The sequence below is a fragment of the Phasianus colchicus genome, chromosome 7 (assembly GCF_987193195.1).
Source record: "Phasianus colchicus chromosome 7, bPhaCol1.hap1.1, whole genome shotgun sequence".
NCBI lineage: Eukaryota > Metazoa > Chordata > Aves > Galliformes > Phasianidae > Phasianus > Phasianus colchicus.
Window position 1 is genome coordinate 6,087,820 of NC_143442.1, and position 23,120 is coordinate 6,110,939.

At 38.6% G+C, this 23,120-nt stretch overlaps 1 protein-coding gene across 14 annotated transcripts in view; it reads right to left on the bottom strand.

The window, feature by feature from the left end:
- LOC116227292 (uncharacterized) overlaps positions 1-23,120 on the bottom strand; it is a 77,384-nt gene that overhangs the window by 46,336 nt on the left and 7,928 nt on the right. For 6 of the 14 annotated variants that reach the window (XR_016468116.1, XR_016468117.1, XR_016468123.1 and 3 more), the window contains exons 2-5: positions 21,087-21,309; positions 20,781-20,962; positions 19,190-19,300; positions 12,866-12,953 (exon numbers count right to left, since the gene is read on the bottom strand). Coding sequence is in view for 4 of the 14 variants with exons in the window: in XM_090143554.1 (XP_089999680.1) it covers positions 12,866-12,953 (88 nt within the window). In the remaining 10 variants the exon portion in view is untranslated. Of the gene's footprint in view, positions 1-10,306; positions 10,437-12,865; positions 12,954-16,888; positions 17,483-19,189; positions 19,301-20,780; positions 20,963-21,086; positions 21,310-23,120 lie in introns of those variants that run through there. The other 8 variants (XM_090143554.1, XM_090143556.1, XM_090143557.1 and 5 more) reach the window with 5 other exon arrangements.

Here is a 23,120-nt window from a genome sequence, read left to right on the forward strand (position 1 = left end):
AGGAGAAGAACAGATACGTTTTGGTTTTTTTTTCTCATGTACAGACAAGCTGTAAGTACAGGTATAACTGAGAGATCAGCCAGAGGTCTGTAGTTCATCTTGTCTCTCATTTTCTCCTGTGGCTTTTTTTCTTTTTTTTTTTTGAATTATCAAGAAAATCAATAAGGTTATGTCCAGTGATAGCTGGGACTTGTCTGTCAACTCTGTATGCACGAAAGGTGATCGATTTCAATGATATTATATTATAAAATAGACACTATCATTTCTCTGACCCCAGCTCTGTATATTTGAACTTGATTGAGATAATTAGCCTGTAATCAAATACTTACCGGCCTTCTAAAGTAGTAGATCCCATTTCAGCAATGTCTTGTTTTTAATCCTGGAATGCAGTATTTCTCACTTTTTCAATGCCAAGTTAGTTTATCAGGTTTGAAACAGCCATTTGACTAAATCAGTTCATAAAATTGAAGGTTGAATGAAAATATATTCCCTCTGTACTGCCATAACAGCTCCCATTCCCCATAGTTAACTGACTGTTCAGTGAGCTGGCTCCCTTTAACACTTCATTTGTGTTCTACTTTACTTTTTAAATTTTTTCACCATCCATCTGAAGTGGAGGAATCCATATGAATTGCCATTTTAAAATATTATTAAATGCTTTTATCATTATAAAAGAAAAATAAAGAGGAATACATAAAATTTCTATTTCAGTTTTTAAAATGTGATTCTTATATTAATTTCAACTTTTATCAGTCCATTCCAATCTGTTCAGACATATACATTCTGAACAATCTTACTCGATGCTTAGAGTACAGGAAATCAGTAGGAGCTAAGGGGATTCACTGAGATACTGTACTCTTGGAAGTGAAGTGACAAAGCAGCCTGACTTTTTTGGCTGCTATACCTTCAGTGCTGTATTTCAAAAGAAAACACTACTTCCAACTAAGAGTAGTTCTATACTTCTGTTACATTACACACCCACTCAGAAACCACCTTCCCCAGTAACTCTTCATCAGCAAACCTCTCTAGGTTGTGCATGTACAGCTCCAATTAGCATCATTGATTTTTTAAAAATAAACATTTTTCTAGACATTTCTGTATTGTTAGACTTGAATTTGCATTTTTAATTCTGAAATAGTGCACATAGTCTACAAGCAGGGTTCTCATTCCTTTCTGCACTGCAGTCCTGTCAGCCATTTGGGTTCACGCAAAACAAGAGTGGCATAATCAATGTGCCAGGTCTGATTCAGCATCAGCTGTGCAATGCATATATAAGGTACAAAGCAGGGAATGACTGACCACAGAAACTTTATAGCAGGCTGCTGGGTAGGTACAGAACTATGGAAATTCTGGGTGCCAATAACTTCATGTAAATAAGTTATCTAGGAATACAAGGCTGTATTTCCAACAGGTATTACAGTATTTCTAGTATACGTGTCAGTTTCCTTAATACATTCTCTCCCAGAACATATGAAATTGATGTCTTCTGTACCACCTGTACCTAGAAGATGTATGGAATAGCAGGAGCCACAGTGATTGATATAAAAAATGAAAGTATTGCAAAAAGAAGCCATTTTGTAAAACACAATCAAAACTGATTTCTAGCAGAAACGTACAGGAATACCTCAACATATTTAGTCTTCAAAATATTCTTACTGAAGAAAATGACTTAGTTAGCCCTAAGTTTGCATCTACATACACATCAGAACAACGTCTACACAAATAATAACACTTCAGCTTTGTCTGTATCTACCCTTCATCTACTCACAAGTTCTATGTTAAAGGAAATCCTTTCTTTTATCAGTCTCATTCATTTTACCCAGATATTCTTATTTCTGGAGTAAAATATACATTTTTTTAAAGGAAGCAACATGTTCCAATGGGACCAGTACCAGCACAGCAGCATGGATGAGGAGATTCAGTTTTTAAGTATGCAGCTCACTTCCCATAGAGACTTGTTACCTTTTATTTATCAGCTTTACACTATATAAGGGGGAAGCTGGACATGAACCAGCAACATGTCCTTGTAGCCCAGAAAGCCAAACATACCCTAGGCTGCATCCAAAGCAGTGTGGCCAACAGGGTGAGGAAAGTGATCCTGCCCCTCTGCATCCAGATGTGGAATCCTCAATACAGGAGAGACATGGACCTGTTGGAGCGTGTGCAGAGGAGGAACACAAAAATGATCCAAGGGTTGGAATACCTCTTCTACAAGGACAGGCTGAGTCCTTGGGCAGTTCAGCCTGGAGAAGAGAAGGCTGAGAGGTGACCTGTTAGCAGACTTCCAGTATCTAAAGGGAGGTACTGGAAAGAAGGGAACAGAGTCTTTAGCAAGGTCTGTGGTGACAGAACAAGAGGAAATGGATTCAAGCTTGAAGAGGGTAGATTTAGGATATATCTATCCTAAACAGGAAAAAATCATCTACAGTGAGGGTGCTGAGGCTCTGAAACAGGTTGCATAGTGATGTGGTGGATGCCCCGTCCCTTCATACTTTCCAGGAGAGGATGGATCATGCCCTGGGCAACCTGACCCAGCTATGCAGGAGAGTTGGACTAAATGACCTTTAGAGGTTCCTTCCAACTTTAAGAATTCCATGATTCTATGACAAAAAAGGTGCATTAGCAGAAATCTCTCTGAACTAAACAAGTACTGAGTATTCCTAAAAAATGTGAGATAGGGTACAAAAGCACACAGGAAACAACACTGTTTTACTGAATTCACAATACTTCAGTGAATCTTTAAGATCTGAATATGCCAGGGGTTGAACCCTGAGAGTCTCTACATGCTACGCCAGCAACTTTAGACCGAAGCAGGGAAAAGGTCCTCAACAGCTATAGCTTTATAACTCAGAGTCACAAAATGCAACTGATGAGACAGAGGGGCAGCCATGGTATTTCACTGCCTCTGCACCAGTAACAGAAATAACAGCTCACAGTGGTAGCCAGAAAACCACACCTGTCCAGCAAGTAAGAAGTGAGATAGTAACAGTACAGAAAAAGAGCAGGTGGAAACCTATATATTAAAGAGGATGCAAAGCTCCTCTGAATGTAACCCTCATTATAACAAGTGCAGGACAAGCTAACAGAGCTCAGAGAAATAAAATAGCAGATGAATAGGATTTTTTCTCAGTCTGATAAGGAAACAGTGAGTTTCAACACTTGTTGCTCAGTTATACATTCTATACATATGCACAAACCATTGTTTAAAATATTGAGCATTGTTTTCAGTAAGAACCACAGTAGAGTTTACTAAGAAAAAATATTTTGTTAGATTCAGATGTGTAATGGATTTGCTTTATTGTGAAATTAGCATACTATATTCTAACCTATGCCTGCACCTCAGTAGAGTTTACTGAGCAAATGCATAGATAAGAGGTTTTCATCCATCATCTTTCTGACACGCAAGCTAAAGTCACTTTTAATCTCCACTTAATAAATTGGATTAAGCATTCATTGAGTATGGTTTTATTATAGCAGTTTACAAGAGCCCAGAGGACAAATTCTTCTGAATGGCAACCCATTTTTTTTTTGCTCTTCTTGCTTGAGTACCAGACCTAACACCTCATGCAATCACCTTTGCTCTTCCACTAAGCAGCCTACACCACACAGGTACTCCCTGATGAGGCCTCATTGGCTTCCACTGCCAGCAAAGCTTCTGATTTCTGGAAAATATCTAAGGGCAAGTGATACAGAAAAGGAAAACTAGGTTAAACACCCAATTAGAAAGTCTTTGATGAGCCAGCTCATCAAAGATAGAGGGAAGATTTGAACACATTTCCATGCTTATTCTCCATTGGGAAAAGTAATTTAAGTCACATGGATAAGGCCATTGATGCTTCAACATTTTAAAGCTGTTCTGACAGTTCACTAGTTTTAGCTGATATCTGTAATAAGACCAAACTCAATGTCAACTTATAATTTACTGTTTGTGAGAAAGAGACACCTTTGCCATCATGTCTTCACCTGTACAACCACCTACAACAAACACTGTCAAGACTGAATAGGTATTTTGAAAGCTATTAAAAAAAGCCACATTGTAAGCAGACATGAACCTCACAGCTCAGGCTCTCCTAATACACAGAAGTGCCAAATACTAGTCCCCTGATCATTTATATATGATCACAAGTAGTAATCTCATTTTTTAAAGGGCTTGGGTACGGTTCTGCATGCCTATCTCCTTTTTTTTAATAGGAAGGGTGATGATTCCTACTTAACTCAGTAAAACATTTTGAGATCAATAGATGAAAAGGTTGATACACGCACTTATATTACTGAGTACTTTGCAGCAGATAGCAGCGTGTCTGAAAGCATGCCAAACTCCCCATTTCTTATTCTACAATTTAGAATGAGCCAGTGAATGCTGCAGGATCATGATTAAACTTTTAAATGTCACATCTACTAAGCAGTAGTATCAGTCAGTCATTGAGACAGTGTTATATGAACTTAGTTCACATCAGTGAATGAATTATACAACTCTTTTCACATAATTTACTTCAATAGGATATGCATATCTCATGGCTACAGTCAATCACTGTGTTGCTCATCTAAGGAGTGTGAAAAATAAACAGTCTTTATTCAGCTTCACTTTAGGAAAAAAAAAATACATAAATTTATACACCAAGCAGCACAAGGTATTATCTTTATACACATCAGCTCCTTGGGATTTCAGGTCTATAAAAATCAATAGCAATGATGCCAGACTGAGTCCTGACCTATCTACACCACAGCAACTGTCTCCTACAAACTCTATACAAGGTCAAGAAATGATGAGCTGCTAATTATGAGGCAAAGGCAAAGACAAGTGATACAAACATAGACTTTTATCTCCTAACTTTCTTCCTCTCATGGTGTTGTTGGGTTTTTTTTTCCCTTCATTATAATCTGTTTACTTAACTGAAATACCTTTCTGACCATACAGTACCTGTACTCAGATTTCAGGCAATAGCATGTAGTTCAGAATATCATATCTGCAGCATTACAGCATTTGTAAATACCAAAAATAAATCAAAAGAGAAGTCAACTGGCTTGATGTGCTCAGTCACAGAACAGAGCTTTCATCCGATCTCTGGCAGCAGCCGCAAAAATCTGCCTCAGAGCAACAAAAAAGGCATTGTTGAACTGCCTACATTTACCCACACCACAATAAGTGCTCATTCCCATGGCAGAGATGGGCATGTTTGTACAGTCACGCTCACTGACAGCCATCTATAGTTGAAGCCAAGTAAATCTGAAAGCATTCATACTCAAATTGTCCTAAGTTGATTCAGCTGTGTGGCAACCCAGCTCAGCCTCTCTAGCCACCACTGCTCTTTTTTAGGCAGCATGAGTCACATTCAAGCCTTTCACCAGGAGAGATGTCTCTGCTCCAACTACAATAGCCCACTACCAGATAGTCTATTTCTTTTTGCCTTGCTAAGGCAAAATAACCTACAGATAAATCAAATCCAGCAAAGGATGCTTTTCCTTATGCAAAGGCTGCAGTTTAAATACCTGCTGACACTTTAAAGAAATGAATTTTTAAATGGGAAAAAAAAGAGGCCCTTCAATGCTTAAAGCAACTTCTCTGAAGACGTAGGGAAAGCTCTAGTCAGTTGGATCAACGCATACCCCTTTCTGAAGGACCTTCAATGAAGAAAAATAAGTGTTTGTTTTGTCTCAAAACACAGCAAATTGTTTTCTTTCAAGTCCATTTGATGACAATAATAAAAACCTCTCTGGGTTTCCTCTGAGCTCTTCTTTGGGTAAAATCCAGAAGCCAGTGTACTCAGAGCTACTGAGCAACAGAGAGGGAACAGAACAGATCTCTCTTGGTGTCTCCCAGAAGTCAAATTCAGGCTTTGATTTGAGACAGGTGCATTTACATGCAAAGAACAATTCCAACTTCTATTCATAAGATTAGCAGCAAGGAAAGCCTTAGAAGTTCACATGAAAAAACCTGCCTGACCTCAAGTTGTACAGGTCACTCAAACTCCGCTGGACTGCAAGGCTTTCATCTTACAACAGGGAGTCCACAAATGGAAGATGGATGGAAGATGGTGCCAAAATCTGCTCTCAGTCACTGTAAGGCTCAAGTGCTCTCTCTTATTTTTCAGTAAAAAAAGCAAAAAAAAATTGGAGCTGTGACCTTGAGACTTCTCCAGCCACATGCCATGCCCCCTACCTGCCCAGGGCTCCATGGAGCATCGTTAGCCCTGCAGGAGCACAGTTCTCAGAGGATCCCCACCTTCCCTGCTCTCCTACTGTTCTCTAATTATGCTTGTAAGGGAAAGAACTAGCAGCTAGCACATTTTTTATTCATGTTATGCCTTTAAACTGATGTAAAGCTTTGCCTCTTCTTATATTTTTAAAGCATTGTATGAAGGTTTAAAATGAACAGACCTCACTGATAACCGGAGCTAAATGACTAAATTTCTGTGCTGCTTCTAAGTAGTAATTTTTGTCTGACTGACAAGGTCCTTGTCTCTTTGAGTAGCAGGGTCACAGAAGCCATCAGTCAATTACCCTTTCCCAGTCCAATGACTGCCTTTTCACCTCTCTGACTGAAAGGACTTAACAGTGTTATTCACACTTCCACGACTGTAAAGCTCTCCATGATCTTTATGGGTAAGAGATGTTCTTCAGATAAAAGCTGGAATCCTCATGATGTGCTGCTTTTCTTTTGGTACATTTGCACAGCTCTATACTAGCACAGGTGACAGTCAACAGCTGTCCATTCATTCTTGTTTCTTCCTCACCATTTTTTATTCCCCTCCTCTGCAGTGGCCTCATAGTCTTGAGTAATGGAGAGAAGGGAAGTAAAACACTCAGCACTAAATGCATGCCTGGCTCCATTCTCTTTATTGGAATTACATCAGGGATGAATTTAGGCATAAACTCTTTTCATTAGTTGTACAGTAACCAGAAATGCTAAGCAACATTGTTCAAAAGACAGCCAATTTACAAGCCACAGCTCAGCACAGTAGTACTGTGCATAGTTACCTTCCCTCCATAAAGAGGAGAACTAGAAATGAAATAGATGCTTTAAGCCAGAGCCCTTAACAAGAGGAAGAAAGTAGTAAGTGCTGAGTTATAAGTTAGGATATTGCAATATAGTCTTTATTCCAATACTGGTTCTGTGCATTTCAGGAAGTTTTTCAAAGTTGTACCCTTAAACTTGACCACCAGGCAAACTAATAAAATCCTTACTGTGGATTTCTGCATGCAATTACTCAATTACAGACTGCGTATTCAGCAGTAGAGAGGAGTTCTGTGTCTAGCTGTGGCTGCAAACACATCGCTGTCTGATCCAAATTGCTCAGAGAAGCCTGACAGTTCTCCCAAGTGCCATAAACAGAAAATGCCCACTACTTGTTTGTTTTGAGAAGGTAACTCCTGCTTTGCATAATCACCTACCTCTTTGTCACATGTACATTTTCTGGCATCACAGATCTGACATGTAGCCAGTATTTTAAATTGTGCTCTACATATAGTTTCAATGATGTGGAATGGTCATCTCATTACCATAAGTGTCAAAAGCTGAGATGTGCAGAGTACTGCAAATACAGTGACTGCTGGGCTCTCTGTTCCTATTGTCTTTGAAAGTCAAGACTCTTTCCAGCTAACAGCAATGCTGAGAACTTAATTGCCTTATATGAAATTAAGTTCTTCAGTAATAATAAACTAAGTTAATCACAGTTGCAAGCCATCAGTACAATTATCCAATGCCGATTTTGACTGTGTTCAGAGATTGGTGTGTTTGCATAAAAATGAGGAACCAGTTGATATTTCAGTCTTAGTACACAGTTAATATGTTCAAACATTCAATTCAGATTGTTGGCAAGAGGGATAAGAAGAAATAAAGCCAGTCGTGAATGAAATACCCAAAACGCTAAGAAAACAGAGGAAGCTATATGCACTCATTAAGACATCCTTTGGTCAGTTTTATCATGAAGCTGCATTTGACTTTATATCAGTCAACTTCTACTGTGGGGGCTTTTTTAGAAGTACATGAAAAGAGACTGGTAAAATTCATACTAATATGTTGTTCACTCGCCTTAGCCTGAACTTCAAAAAGCAGTCTAACCAAAAAACACACCATGGACTCAGTTCTCATCTGGGGCAAAGCACCAAGCAAACACAGACTAGAACTTTTCAGTTTCCTATCTTTTCACCACTTGTGCAGGACATTCTCACTCCAGTTACTTGGAAAGGAGCACCCAGTTTCTCAGAGACCTCCCAGTTCACATGATGATTCAGTGTCTGGATTCAAGTCCCAGTTAAGAAGTTTGATACTTGATGTAACAATATCACCCAATGACTCACACCCAAATTCCCTGAGAACTGCAATCCAAATCTCCCTGCTGAGCTGGGTAGCTGGTACATCATGAACATGGCAGACAGCCATCAATCCCTTTTGTCAGAAATAGGCAAAAAAGCATTCATAAAGCAATATGGCATTCAGCACTCATCTCTTCCCTAAATCTCTCAAGAGTGCAAAAATTCACTGGAATGATTCAAAAGTAGAAGTTGAGAAGGGTCACACGAAAAAAGCCCACCCAGTATCACACCTCCGATTCCTTTAGAGAATCACAATGCATAAGGGGATTTCTGCTGTCTTCCAAGCCTAACAGCAGAGATTGGATTTATGCAAATTATAAGGTCAAAATAATTAGAGATAGGCCATAGGTATAAATCAAACAACCAAAGCTGACTTGTCTAAAATTCTGCATGCTAAACAATCAAGGTGCTTAGAGTCAGAACATTCATTGGTGGTTGTCCCTATGGAGTGAAATTTAAGGAAGGATTTGCTAAATTACATGGCAGCTGAAAGCTGTGTATTTTACAGCTCTCACATGAGAAGATGAAGTCCTGCTCTTATCTGTATTTCTGCAGCACAATTAAAGTCTTTTTTTCAGACACCTCATTAAACAGAAATGCTATTTTGTGGATGGCTGTAGTGAAAATTCATTTGCAGTGGAACATAGCTGATGTTAAGGAGTGAAAGTTCAGACCCAATTTTCAGTGGTTGTGCATCTGTAAGCCAGTAACTTGCTTACATTTGGGTGTCCAGATTTTTTTAAAATGATTGATCAATGTCTTAGAAATAACTAGAGATAGAGCGTAAGAAGAGGCAAATTTCAACTATTATTACCTAAATTATATGCATAATGGTCAATATGCATTAATTAATATCCCTTTTCATTAGTTTAAGAGTAGGCATTCATGTAAAATTAGGTTTTATGCAGCAGAAAACAAATCCACGCATGTTTTATGACAAAATTAATCACCAAATTTAACTGTACATTGACTTTTGCTAGCTAATACAAATACACAAATGGATAAATGCATCTTTCAGCAGTCTGAAGTTTTTCTCCCTGCACTTATCAGGTGAAGAGAGGAGGGAAAATAGAGCCCAAGTTTACTTTATGATTTTTTTTCCTCTCACATTATGTTTCTAATATCAGTGACAGATAATGGCCTACATCTCCTAGCTGAGAAAGAGTGCCTTTCTCAAAACAGCGAGAGAAGTGGCACTCATGAGGTTTGCTCTCTTACTACTCACAGTATGACAGAATAATTTTACTCATACCTGATCCATTTTGTTTCTTCAATTCAATTTCCTCCCCCCATTCATCTCTGTTCTCTCCTTCTACTTAAAAAGGAATTTACTTGGCTTCACAGTTCATTAAAATATTTCCTTCTTCAAAGCCCCTTTACAATAACACATTACACATGTTAATTGATACTTATAAGAAATGATTTTAAGGCACTTGTTGTCTTAGAGTTCTCAAGAGACCTCCAGTTTCCACTCTCCTTTACATACAATGCACACAGTGCAAGTTAGGGAAATCACAGGATTCTCTGAATACCCTGCATGGGTGAGGGAGTGGTCGTGCTGGAGGTGATTTGTGCTCTTCATGTAGTCAAAAATATTCTTTACCTTGATTTTCCTGTCATATAAGAATTTGCTTAGAATTGGACAAACAGTTCATAATGAATTATTTACTTGATTTACACAATCTGAATTATTTGTGAACAATGTACGAGTTTTTATTAATTAGTTTAAATCATTTGATACATAATCTCATGGATGTGTCCATGTGCATACGTATCAGCTTTCTGTTTGCAATAAACAACCCTCAGCAAATCTGAGGATTACTGGAGCATTATTTTATGATTAGAGCCCTTATATTAAAGCAGAAAAGTTCCACTTAAAAAGAAAGTATTTTAAAAATATACAAATTAACACCATTCAGAAATTCTTAATTGATATTTGGTATAAAAAATGGATATTGAATTTAGATATATAGATGCTGTATAACTTAATCAAAGTCTGAAATATATATACATATATTATTGAAGTAGTAGAGGCGCTGTGTTTGGGAGATCCATTTTTCATTTTTCCAGCTAAAGGAAGGAGTTGAGAAGAAATTTCATGAGACTGGAGAGATGCCATCCTAAAATATTAAAGGTACTTAATTTATGACAGCAACATCCTTAGCAGCACTATAACAAAAGCTCTGTCCTTCCATTCTTTACCCAAACTTCAGAAATTTTTTTTTTTTACGTATAGCACTCATAAAATCATAATGCACCTTAAAATTTAGCTTGAAAACAAAATCAAAGAGAGGGAAAAGTTGCTTAAGTAAGTTTTTTTGGACTGTTTACATACCAAAAGACAGAAAATATTCACAGATGTAGAGAGCTTGCATCTCCCTCCTGGAAAGAGAGGCCACTTTTGTCTTCTAGCTTCCTTCAATCAACAGTTGCTCACTGATGTCCACCACCTCCTAAGCTTTACAACTTGCACTCAGAAGGCATGAACCAGATCCCTCTGAAACATGTATGCTTTAAAAATAATATTAACAAGCAGAGATACAAGTCCTGAAGACAGAACCAAATCCTCAGCAACACTTGATCTGAACAAAGTTCACCCTGCTTGGAGAAGCAGATTGGACCAGAGGACCCTCACAGGTCCCTTCCGAAGTACCTTTTCCTAAGAAGCTACAAGTCCATTCTGTGGGAAGAACTCATGTTTGCAAAGGGCTAAAATTTGGATTCCAAACTTGGGCTGTTATTTTTTTATTTTGAATGTTGTTTCTTTAACTGGAGACAGTATCTATGTAATGAGGGAGCTTAACTGCCATGTCTTCTCCAGAAGTGCAATTTCAGTGGCATCATTTCTGATGCTCACATAAAGTGTTGTTTGGTTTTGTTTTTTTTTTGAACTTACCTAGGCTTTTGACTACCAGTTTACACAAGAACTAAAAGCTTTGAGTAGTTTGACTGAAAGAATTAATAACTGTTATTTCCAGAATGGAGACATTTTGAGTAAAAACTTGTAAAACGCATTGCTTTTCTGAGGCACCTAAAATCCTAGATTCTAAATGTCTTTGCTGACATTTATTTTTCTCTTCAAATACTTCTGTAGGAAGGGTCAGAATTGAGGTTAGGAGAGGCTCAAAACATTCCACTGAAAGACTCCATGACATTTCCAACCTCCTATTCTTCTGCTCTAGCCACTAGAATCATCCCCACGCTCAGTTCAGCACTTGCACAGCTATGATAAACCTTTGGAACTATTCTAGTCCATCAAGTTAATGACATGCACTTTAGACAATCCTTTTAACTAAGCCACCGCTACTATCAAGGAGCAGTTAGCCTGCAGATTCAAGAATTCAGCAGCTTTATGAAGTCCCTGATGTATATTTACACAATAAATGGTAATAGACTCATCATACACCCATCCTGTGCATGGGGAGACCAGCACTCCTAAGGCTCCATGCAATGCTACCATAATGGCAGATGAGACATCTCTGCCATTAAGCCAACCTTGATGCTAGGTCTGGGCCAATAAATCAAATCACTCCTAATGTTGTTCTACATTAGCATTGCATCTGAGCCAGCTCTGCTTCCCAGGCAGATTAGATTAGATCACTCCTAATGTCACTCTGTATTACCTCTGGTAGCCCACAGCTTTGCTGGAGAACTGTCAAGGTATAGATAAAATCCAAGTAAACATACTAATAGATAAGATAAGGTGAAACAGTGGCACAGGAATCCCTGCAGTGCTTTTGTACCAAGAGGAAGTTCTCTGGTAAAGGAATTATGCTTTCCATGATTATTTAATCTTTGGCAGTTTCTTGCTGAGATGAGAAACTGAGTTCCTCTAAACTGCACATATAGCACACATACAGCTGCAAGTAAAGGCTGGATCCTTTACCAGGCAGTCTGTTTCCTGGAGAACTGTCCTGTGCCTGTAGAATTCTTCTAGAGATGATTACCAAGTCTAGAGATAATATGGCAGACAGGAGCACATCTTCACTTTAGTTTCAATAAGGTTTTCTATTGAAGAGCTCACAGTATTTTCTTGCCATATGGGAATTCATTTGAAAATACCCACACAGTTCTGGAATTACCAACATACAGGATTTCAGCTCATAAATCCCTATTTTCTTCCTTCCTTGACCTATTACAGAGCATTTGCCTTCTTCATAATGTCCTCAAACACTTTACACAATGTGAATTTCAGACACTTAAGCTTCAGTTGCACAGGAGCTCACGTTTTTATACATCCATTGCTTCATTCTTGTTTGAAAGCCATCTCAACAGTAAGTGCTCTGACACTCTTTAAGACTTCTGAGGTACTCAAATCAGGACAGTACCTTTATGAAATGGTGGTGCGTAGTGTGAACACTCCAGAGACAATATGCTCATGTCAGCACACCTGTGTGGTTGTCAGTATCAGTACTAAGTTATACAAGACCTTCCGGACATTAAGACACGTCCATGAAGCATATTACAGTTAAAGATAGTATTAATGGGCAAAAAAACCCATTCTTCATCTGCATAAATCATAAACTGAAGCAAAATACATATACTGCACCTGAAATCATCAAGGTAAAGACTGAAGCCAAATCCACATCCTGCAATTCCAGATTTCTTTTCCAATCTTCCCAGGTCAAAAAAGGTAGCTACGGAAATAAAAAACAAAAAAATAAGGATTCTCCTCTTGATATTGGGCAGCAGAACAGTGAATACCAAGTCAAAACAGCCATATAAGGCAAAAGAAACCATGAAAACATGTAAAAGGGCTCTGTTTACTTCTCAGAATCATGGCCAATCTAATAAAAGCATCCCTGCACACCAGCTAACAATTCCATCTGACTAGCTACACCCAACCTAATGATTCAAAGACTAATTAGTTCATTTACTTTACAGCTCATTTGCTGCAGTAACAATGAAACATTATCTAGATACAGTTCTTCCTGCGGGAGCCAGGAAGAATACACTGCTAACAGAACTTCAAAAGAGAGGAAAAATGAAATTTCATTATACCTTCTCATAAGCAGCAGATCAGCTTACATTCATTCCTATAGAAGAAGGCTCGGTATTCTAGCCCTGATCCTGCAAAATATCAAGTACTTTCTACAGACTAAGTGCAAGTGGTCTCAGCAGTTGCAGCACTTAAAGTATTCCCATTTTTACTGTTAAACACAAACTGAATGATTTCATAACAGAGCACTGTATCACTGTGAATGAAGCAGTTTGAATGGTATCCATTAACACGTCTATTCAGGGAAGAAAGGAAAAAGCTAATTGCATCGCAATTTATGCTGCTTCTTTCCTGTTGCTTCATTGGCATGACTCCCTATCATTTCTAGTTACCTGGAAAAGAGGGAAAACTTGAAATTTTAAGTTGTCTGAAATCACTGTCAGCTCCTGTCACAGCTCAGTTCTGTAAATGCTACACTAACGCAAGCAGACTCGATCTAAAATTCAGAAGATGCTGGATTATGCACATGTTTGTATTGCTTTTTAAACTAGGTAATCAGCTTTAATAGTCCTTTCTCTGTGACCACTTTACCGTATCACTACATGATTTACCATACTAAAGCAGAGGTTTGGCACTTAAAAACAGGTTCTGCTTCTGTATCTATCATTCCCTGATGACCACTTTCATTTCTCTTTGGATGAGGTACACTCATTACATTTCCCAAATCTTCACTTCTCTGCTTCTAAATTGCCATTGTGGAACAGGCATGGAGTGCTGCTTGTATTTTTCCCCACATCTGGTTAGCCAAATGGCCCAACTAACACTCATGTTGGTGCAGCTGAAGAGGTGCTTTGAAGGGGAAATGAGAAGCTGGAGGGCAGAAGCCAGCAGCTCCTTAAATCAGAGGCACTGCTATGGAAGAAAGTACATGAAATCTTAGTGCTAACCTTTAGAAAACAGGCAGACTGCAAACAAGAATAATTGTTAGGGGCCAAACCCTGCTGGTTTTACTCATGCTGGAAGTCCTATTGCCATTAAATGTAACTGTATGTGTGAATTAAGAAAGCACTGTTTGGATTTTTATTTATGTAGTCTCCCATGCAATAACACTGAATGGAAATACACTTGTTTACTTTTAAAGGCGCTTCAAATTTTACTGTTACAAGAGTGTCACTGCTTCTGCACTGCTTCTCTGCAAAATAAAGAGACTTTCATAAATACTGTGCTTCATTTCAACTCCTCATTATTAAATCTTTGCATTTCAGCTACCATGCAAATTGGTAGGTTAGTGCTCATTACATGCGATGCTCCTATATCTTTCTGAGCTTCATTTAAAGCAGGTATGTTGCTGTCTCACAAATATGTTGGTTTCTGATCTTCTAAACAGACTTTTAGTGTAGATACTGCTCCGCTGTTTTCCCTTTCACCCTAAATAAAGTTTTCCCTGATCGCTCTTGCTACTGCAGAGAAATACATTATCCATTTTGCCCTGAAAGAAATGTGAAAAAGGAAAATGCTGATGGCACAAGAAGCAATTTGAATCCCATGATAGAAAACATAGCCCTAGCAAACAAGGCACTGTAATAAGTAATAGTATAGGAACATTGTTTTTGGGGGGTTATCAGAAGAGAAATGCAAGGTACACATTTTTAAACAAATAAACGTTTCCTTTTGCCCTTTTTTCAGCAGCAGAAGGAAGGTGGTAGATGCAAGTGAATAGTATTGAAAAATACATACCCTGCCTATCACTCAGCAACTACAGAATTGGTTTTGGTTTTAATAATGAGAATTGGTTCCACTTCTGTACAAGCAACTTATGAAGGACAGACAACAGATAGAGGTCAGGCGCTATTACAGCAAGTCATGTCCCTCAGGCTGTTCTGGCACCCTTTGCTGTTATTTTCATTGTCATTATCCTGTGTGTAGAACAGCAAAGGAAGCAGTATATCTTTAAAAACATAAAAATGTGTTATGCTGTTTGTTTTAGGCTTTGCTACAAGTAAATCAGATTTAGTAGGTGTGATTCACCAGGTACATATCCTTTCTTAAGCGTAATAGCTCTATACAAGACTGCAGAGTTACTGAGATGGCAAAGCATGCATTAAGTGTTATCCAAGCACATAGTTTGTGTCCTGAGCGACTACCAGAGCTCATTAAACTGCTCCTGATGTACCAGGTTGAATTTAAAAGTTTGTGAAGTGCTGCCTTAGTGACTGGCAAACTACTTCTGACACAAAGCTGGAAGTTGCTGCTATTTAGCAGTTCTTTGGTGACCTTTCAGAAGAGAAAGGATGGACTTGGTCCAAGTTACAGCACAGACATCCCTATTGCCACCATAAGCACTTCTATTCTGCAGAAGAATTAATATATTCTGGAGGGCAGGGGTTCCTAGGCAGACCCCATGCTTCAGATGCACTACCGACAGCTCATCTGTATTTCCTCCATCCCTTTCTTGGCATTACACACTCCAACCATATGCACCATAACAAATGATGATGAGATGCACAGATGATGATACACAGATTACTGGGCAGCACTATTTTTCTCCTTTAACTTCTTATGAGAATCATCACAGAATCAGCTATTATCTTAGGAGTATTGCCACCAAAAACAACACAATAAAAAGCAAACACAAACACAGACTCATCTGAAAGAGATTCACAATTGGGCTTACTCATGCTTTTTGAAAGGGCCTGCATTACTGAAGCAACTTCATTAAGAGCTGATTTTTAAGTCATACATTTCTGTACTGCAGACAGGGCTCTGAGAAAAAGGAATATAAGAAATTCACACTTCTGTTGCAGAGAAAAGATGCTTTCTTTGGCTGCAAGATGACCTTTAGGGGCCAGCACACAGTCACTGCTCCTCTACCCACATAACCCCACAGACAAAAGCAAACGCCCATAACTGCACCTTGCCAGCTGCTCCATACCTGAAACGTTTGTTTCCTATTTGGGCTGAAGTCATAGGAAAGTTCCCTGTTTTTTTTTTTTTTTCGAACAGCACGAGTTTCTGCAGAAATGCTCCCAGAGTTAACCAGTGTGCTCTCTGCTATTTGTTTGCTACCTGCCCCATGCAGGGGCTGTAAAGCAGTCTGCTCTGTATAATAGAAGCTATTAATAATATTTTCAATGCATATTTAACCGTACAAAACCAGATTACGCTGACAGCTCATGTTTAATCACCACTGTTGCAACAAATTGCACCTTACTTTACAATGTGTATACACATCAGCTCCTTTGCCTCTAACGATCATCAATCAGTTGCCAAATCTGAAGGAAATAGGCAATTTTAAATAAATATAGATAGATACATAACAGACAAAAATCAATTCTTTTACAGCTGAGTTTATTTCTTCGAGTATGAGTGCCAGGGATTGGTAGGAGTGACTAACAGGAGAAGAACTCAGTTCTACTACCTAAATACACAAGTAGAGAGTATCCAGTGTGTATAGATTGGAAAAACATACAAAGGCAGTGGAGAGAAGTGTGAACACCCTGCATGAAAATCACTGGCTAGCAGTAATAAAATGAAAAATGACTTGCCTTAAACAGAATCCACTTACATCTCATTCAATATCTTGATACCGTACAAACATCTATAAAACTACATGGTTATTATAAGTGCTCCTAATGTTTTACTAGGACAAGGTAACTAGCTTTTTAAGTCAAGATTAGTTTTGGATCAAACTCAGAAATGCTTTGATACAGTTAAAATTAGTTATGGGAATACAGTCTTAATGAAGATACTCTAAAACTACAAAAACTTCTGCAAAACTCTTGGTTTTCTGCCAAAAGAAAATAGCATATTGAGTAAGCTCCTGAAAGAGTCTAAACTGAGCTCAGTGCAATTTTTATGAATTACCTGAACAATGAAATAAAACACACAGTAATTAAATTTGCAGATAGTATCAAGCTAAGAAGATGCACAAGGGCTGGAGAGGACAGCATTAAAGTTCAAAATTTATGTAGACAATTTGAGGAAACTAATAAGGTACAATTCAGTGAAGACAGGTGCAACATACTGCATTTATGTAGAAATTGTCTGCTGCACAAATACAAGACAGGTAACAACCAATTACAGAACAATTAGGAGGAAGATGTGGCAGCTGAAGGATTACAAACAAACAGTACTTTTTTCCAGTAATATTGCCCTGGTGCTGGAGGGTGTGATGAAGATGTTACATACTGGACACACAAAGCAGCTCTGCAGCCTGAGACTGGAGTGCTGTATGGAATTCAATACATCAAATATCAAGAAAGATATGAGGCACTGAATAGCTAAGAACAGAGTGATCAAAGGTTTGGAAAACACTCTGTGAGGAGACACTGGGAGAATTGTGTTTGTTTAACTTAGCCAAATGCTAAGGATTCACAACAACAGCCTTCATGTAACACAAGTTTCCCCAGAAGTTGCTGCTCCTACCCACTCTGACAAGATGGTTAACTTGCAGCCAGGAGCATCTAAGGACAAGTAAGGCAAGTGTTTGCCAGGAATACCTTGGAATTATTAATCCCATCTTCTGTGGGCTGAGGGATCTCTTAAAGTCCCCCCGAATCCAGCTGAAGCAATGACAGGAGTGGGAGACAGGCTCTAGATATCCTGATCATTGTATCATCTGCCTGCCCATTTAAAAAGTACACTAAATGTCAATGATACAATACTGGAGCCAACTTAGACCTGAGCTTGTCCAGATAAAGTATTAGCTAAACAGATGGCACTGATAATGAGGCTAGATAATGAGAGTGCTTAGCACAATGAAAGGTAATTAACTTGCCAAAGCACTCATGACAGGCTACATGATGCAACACACAGGGATCTACAGCTAGAAAGGAGCTGGAGTTTGCATTCTTGGTTTGCAGGATGCTAGAAAGCTGGGCAGTGCTGTTTGTTCATCTGTACAGAGTGCAGCATCAAGCAGAATGCTCAGGGCTCTCTCAGTCATGGTCAGCAACTGGAGAAGATGCAAGCCTTCTGAAAAATGGTCCTGAAAAATGGAAACTGAAACAGCTCCTGGAGTGGCTTGCAACAGCTTGTGGGTGAACACCTGCCCTTGGAGTGCCCAGAGCCTGCAGAAAGCCCAGGGCCAGTAAGAGCAGCAGCTGCTGGGGAAAGGCCAGATCTGAAAATCACAGCAAGGAATCCTTCCCACAACAAAGTGTTCAGAATGAAAATAATTGGGTTAGTTCAGCCATCCTCAGAGTGTTTGCTTTTATCATTCTTTCTGAGCCTGCAGCTTTTTAGATGCATGTAAGTAAACCAAAACATCACTTCTACTATGTTTTATTGCAGATAAAAGGGGAAGACTCACCTCACAATCACCTATCTATTATGTTGCCCTGTATTAATTTCATTAGCATCATCTTAAATATCCTCTTGTTTACTTCTCTGGGAATTGTTTTTGTATTTCTTCATCAATTTAGTTGCTCTCTTTAGGACTTCTTCCATTATTTGATATGCCTTTTGAGATGGAATGACTGAGATTGAACACTTTAATACAGGCAACAGTGTACCATAAATTTCTGTAATGATACTCATTTTGTCTTAACACAATCTAACATCTCTATTTCTTTCTGGACTGCACAGCGCTTCAGCCTTCTCTATGCTGTTCCCTGCAATGATCAAGTATTTTTCTCAGAGTTGTTACAGCTAATTTAGAATCTATCAGGTAGTATGATTAGTTCCAATTGTCCCTTCAGAATCAGTTACTGTCAGCTGTCTACCCTGAAGCTCACCTGTCATTTATTACAGAATGCTCTATCACTGCTTGATCCTTCTGCATTCTTTGCACCTCCTCACGGCTAACAAGCCCTATGTAACTTCACCTTACCAACAAAAAGAAACCCTATTTACTCCCTTTCCAGATAATTTCCAGCAATGTGGATCCCTACATTACTAAACAATTAATCTTTTCCTCAAGTCCTTATTTCTTACCTTCTTAATCTTCCTAATTCACAAGAGAGCTTTCTTCTATTTCCATGATCTTTCGTTGTATAGTGGCTTTATCCTCAAACTGCATTTACTACTGGATTTACAAGATTTCCTCTGTTCAAGTAAAGAAAAAAAAAAATCAAATGGGATGCAAAAATAGTGTTTTCCTTTACAGGAACTATTTGATCCATTCTTTGATAACAATTTTGTCTAATGTCTCATAAAATTCCATACCAGCATGATCACTACATTCCTTTTAGTTAGTATACACAAAGCTGAGATTCATTCGTTCAGACCATTTGTACTCCCTACATCTTCCCCTCCTCCCTTTCTCTATTTGCTTTATCTTTATGTTTGTCTTTCACTTAGATTTTCAACTATTTGAGGCTGGCTTTTACTCTTCTTTATATTTGGACAGTGTATAGCACAGTAGGACTGGAGCCAACACATACAAGAAATACCTTAAAGAAAACAATGGTAACTTATTGCATGGAAAATGTTTCAAATACAGTGATTTACTTCTTATCAAGCACAAACAGACATTTCTATCTCTCCTGCTCAGGTACTTCTCTGCTCAGCCCTGCTACTAATAAAAAGAATTCTCTTCTTTCCTAGTGATTTTCTATCACTAACACCACACTGATCCAAAAGAATATTATTCTTAGATTAACTCCACTGGATATATAAGAAATGAGTCTGGAGACCTCTGCCTATGCAGTTACCATCCTTAGACTAAGATGGTATCAATTCAGATGATGATTTTCCTTATCTCCACTTTGGAGCAAGTTTTCTCCATTTCCCAATATATAATTCAGCACAGAAAGTCAGAGAATTCCATCATCCGGGTACATGACTCCACTGTTAACAAAATGATTGTTTGCAGAAGTAAATGATTACAGAATAAAATGGTATTTACAGATATTAGCTAGCAAGCAATCCCCAGCTGATCACTTACTGACATGTAACACTCACAGGTATCACACCTGGCCACAAAGCTACCTCAGACCAGTCTGTTCCACATGAGGAATGACTAGGATGAGTAGTTCACATAGTCACAATTTAGAGGTATAATTTTAGGGAGTAAATTCCACTTTCACAGCTTGATTCGTGCAAGACAGCAGAACGAAGGCAGAGAGCAGTAAGCTAAGAGGGCCATCTCATAGGAGCAAGAGATGGAGGTGAGCTTGCTGACAGAGGGGAGATTCAAGGAAAGTTTCCAAAGAAGCTGTATCTTTCCTAGGTTCAGGAAGTGGCAAGACTAAAGGAAAAGACTAAAGCAGGTTACATGCATCATCACTCATTGCCAAGATGCTACCATCAAGTGAGCACTACGCTTTAAAGAAACCGCATTTGTTGTTTTCAGAGACAGTTTGAGATTAAGACAGACAACTTGCCTACAGTCCAGAAAAGACAGTGAGAACTTTATGATACCTCCTCAAGAGAAATTGCAGATAGAGGAACAAAAGATTGGAGATTGTATGCAGCAGCCTAGTAACTACCATGAGAAAGTGGTGCCATTTTTCCAGTGTCTGCCTTTTCAAATAACTGCAGTCTCCTTGCCAATTCAAATTTGCACATCAACTACACTGCTTACCTCTTCATCAAGCTCAGGAACACGTCAGCAGAATGCAGCCTAAATATCACCTCTACCTTTGCAGAGGGTCTGAGTTCATGCTTACATGAACCCTGCAAATCCAACCCAGGAAGAACTACACATCTGCAGACCAAGCCAGCAGCCATTCAAGCTCTCCTCTTCCTAAACACTTCCTGGAAGAACTAAAAATGTCCAGAAATATTATATCAGCATTATGGCTATACTGGAATGGCAAATGTGAGTCATAAAAATCAATTAGCATGAAGTTCTTCGCTTCCTAGCATAGATATACTTCTAGATACTTGCCTGTGGTGCCGTGAACAAAATACCCTTGTTCAGAAGTAGAAATGAGCTTCCTCCAAGGGTGACTGAAGGCTTGTAGTGTAGAAGCAGACAAGGAACTCCACTCAGCACTGACAGTTGTGAAATCTATTGTTCAGTTTTTGGACTGAATCAGTGTTCAGATGAATCACTCTACATTTCATCTTCTGGTTTCTGCAGACCTTTTAAAGATCTATGCATCAGGCTACTGTCATTAAAAAAAAATTGAAAAAGATGAAATAACGTCTAATGAAATGAGAGAATCTCAGCATACTGAGTTGTTTCAGTAAGTGTGACATTGAGCATAATTTTAAGCTCTACACAACTCCTACCAGCAGACTTGTTTCAAAATGAGAGAATGAGCAGTTTCACATAAAGGGAAACTTCAGGACCACAGCTGATCATTTCTGACAAAAATCCCCAAAAGCTTTGAAAACAATGGTTTCTTGCAAAAACAAGCCAGTATTCAATGAAAAAAACTTATCCAAGCAAGCAAAAAGCAAAGAAAAATATACACCATCGCAGCAATGACGTACAGCTGATTGATACACTCTTTATGATCACACAATGAAGAGTAGTATCTGTTTCTGGAAAGGACCTTCTGAAAAATTTAGTCACTGCTTACGAGAATACAAGTTTTCACACAAGTACTTCATGTATTTTTCAGAACATCTTATACTTCAATGTGATGAAACACCATATTATACTTCCATAATACTGGGCAATTGGTAATAACAGCTTTAAAGGGTAAGCATTTACAAAGTCTCCAGTAGGTAAAAAAGCTTACAATTCATAATACATGTAAAACCAAAACCCTCTAAAAATAGTCTCAATAAAGTCTTCATTTTAGATGAAGGATAAATATATGCAGTTCTGTTCTCACATGTATTGTTTGTTTCACAAAAGAATAAGTTAAAAGAGATCTGGAAGTGTTGATGAGTTGCCAGAGTCAAAACTGATGTGGCATTTCCTTTCTAAGGCTGTGTTTTCAGAAATAGCAGCTTTGAACTTCACCTTCTCATGGTTATTCCCAACATAGAGATAAATGATTCTTGAGGGAAAATTTCAAGTAAAGCCATGAGCATATTTTTTAGTTAGCAAGCGTAGAAAGTGTATCAGGCACTTAACAATGAACTTCTGTGAATTCATCAGACCAGCAATAGAAGTTTCTGCAGCAGCCCTTCCTCCCTCACTTGTGCTTACACCCCAGGCAGAAAGGCAGCCACAAATGCAGTTTACAATCTCTCCTCAGAATGACACCAGATTTTAAGGCCAACGATATAACCTTGAAATTATGTACACATGGTCATTCTCAATAAATTTGAGCTAAAGCTTAGATTGCTGTCTGCACCTGATACACAGCATGCACAAACTTATCCATGTTGGACAGAGGAATATCAAAGAGTATCTTGCAATAAAGCTCCGAGATACGCATGGCTGACCCTATTCTTCATACTTATTGAAGTTGCAATATTTACCTTTCACCAGTAGGTTTCCAAATATTCCATAAAGAAAGTCAGCAATGTTATCGGCATTTTGCAGTTGTGAAATTTGAAGTAAAGGGAGGTAAAGCTTTATCAAGAGGCACCCAAAACACAATAGACTGAAGAGAAGGATCATTAAGACTGGCACACTGCCAGTGCAAGGACAAGGACAGAACACTACAAATGCAGCTCATAGAAAAGAAATGGAAAAAATAGAAGCATAAGAGAAATGGAGAAAGAGGGATCAGTAAAAGCTTAACAGGTAGAACAAGTGGAGTGCATTAGATCTGAACAGATGCAGAGGGTACAATCAGGACCATGTAGCAACAGGGGTGTGAAAAAGAAAATATAAAAAGGAACTCTTTGATATCGACCATGAGGGGTCCTAAAAAGGCCACAGAAGAAACAGCTGCAGCAGTCCAGATAAAACCAAAGATGTGTCAGCACAGGAGGGTTGAAGCTGCACTCTGATGGCTTCTGACCTGTGTGACTTAAGGTTGTTGTTTCATCAAAAGTTCAAGCCTGACACTGATGC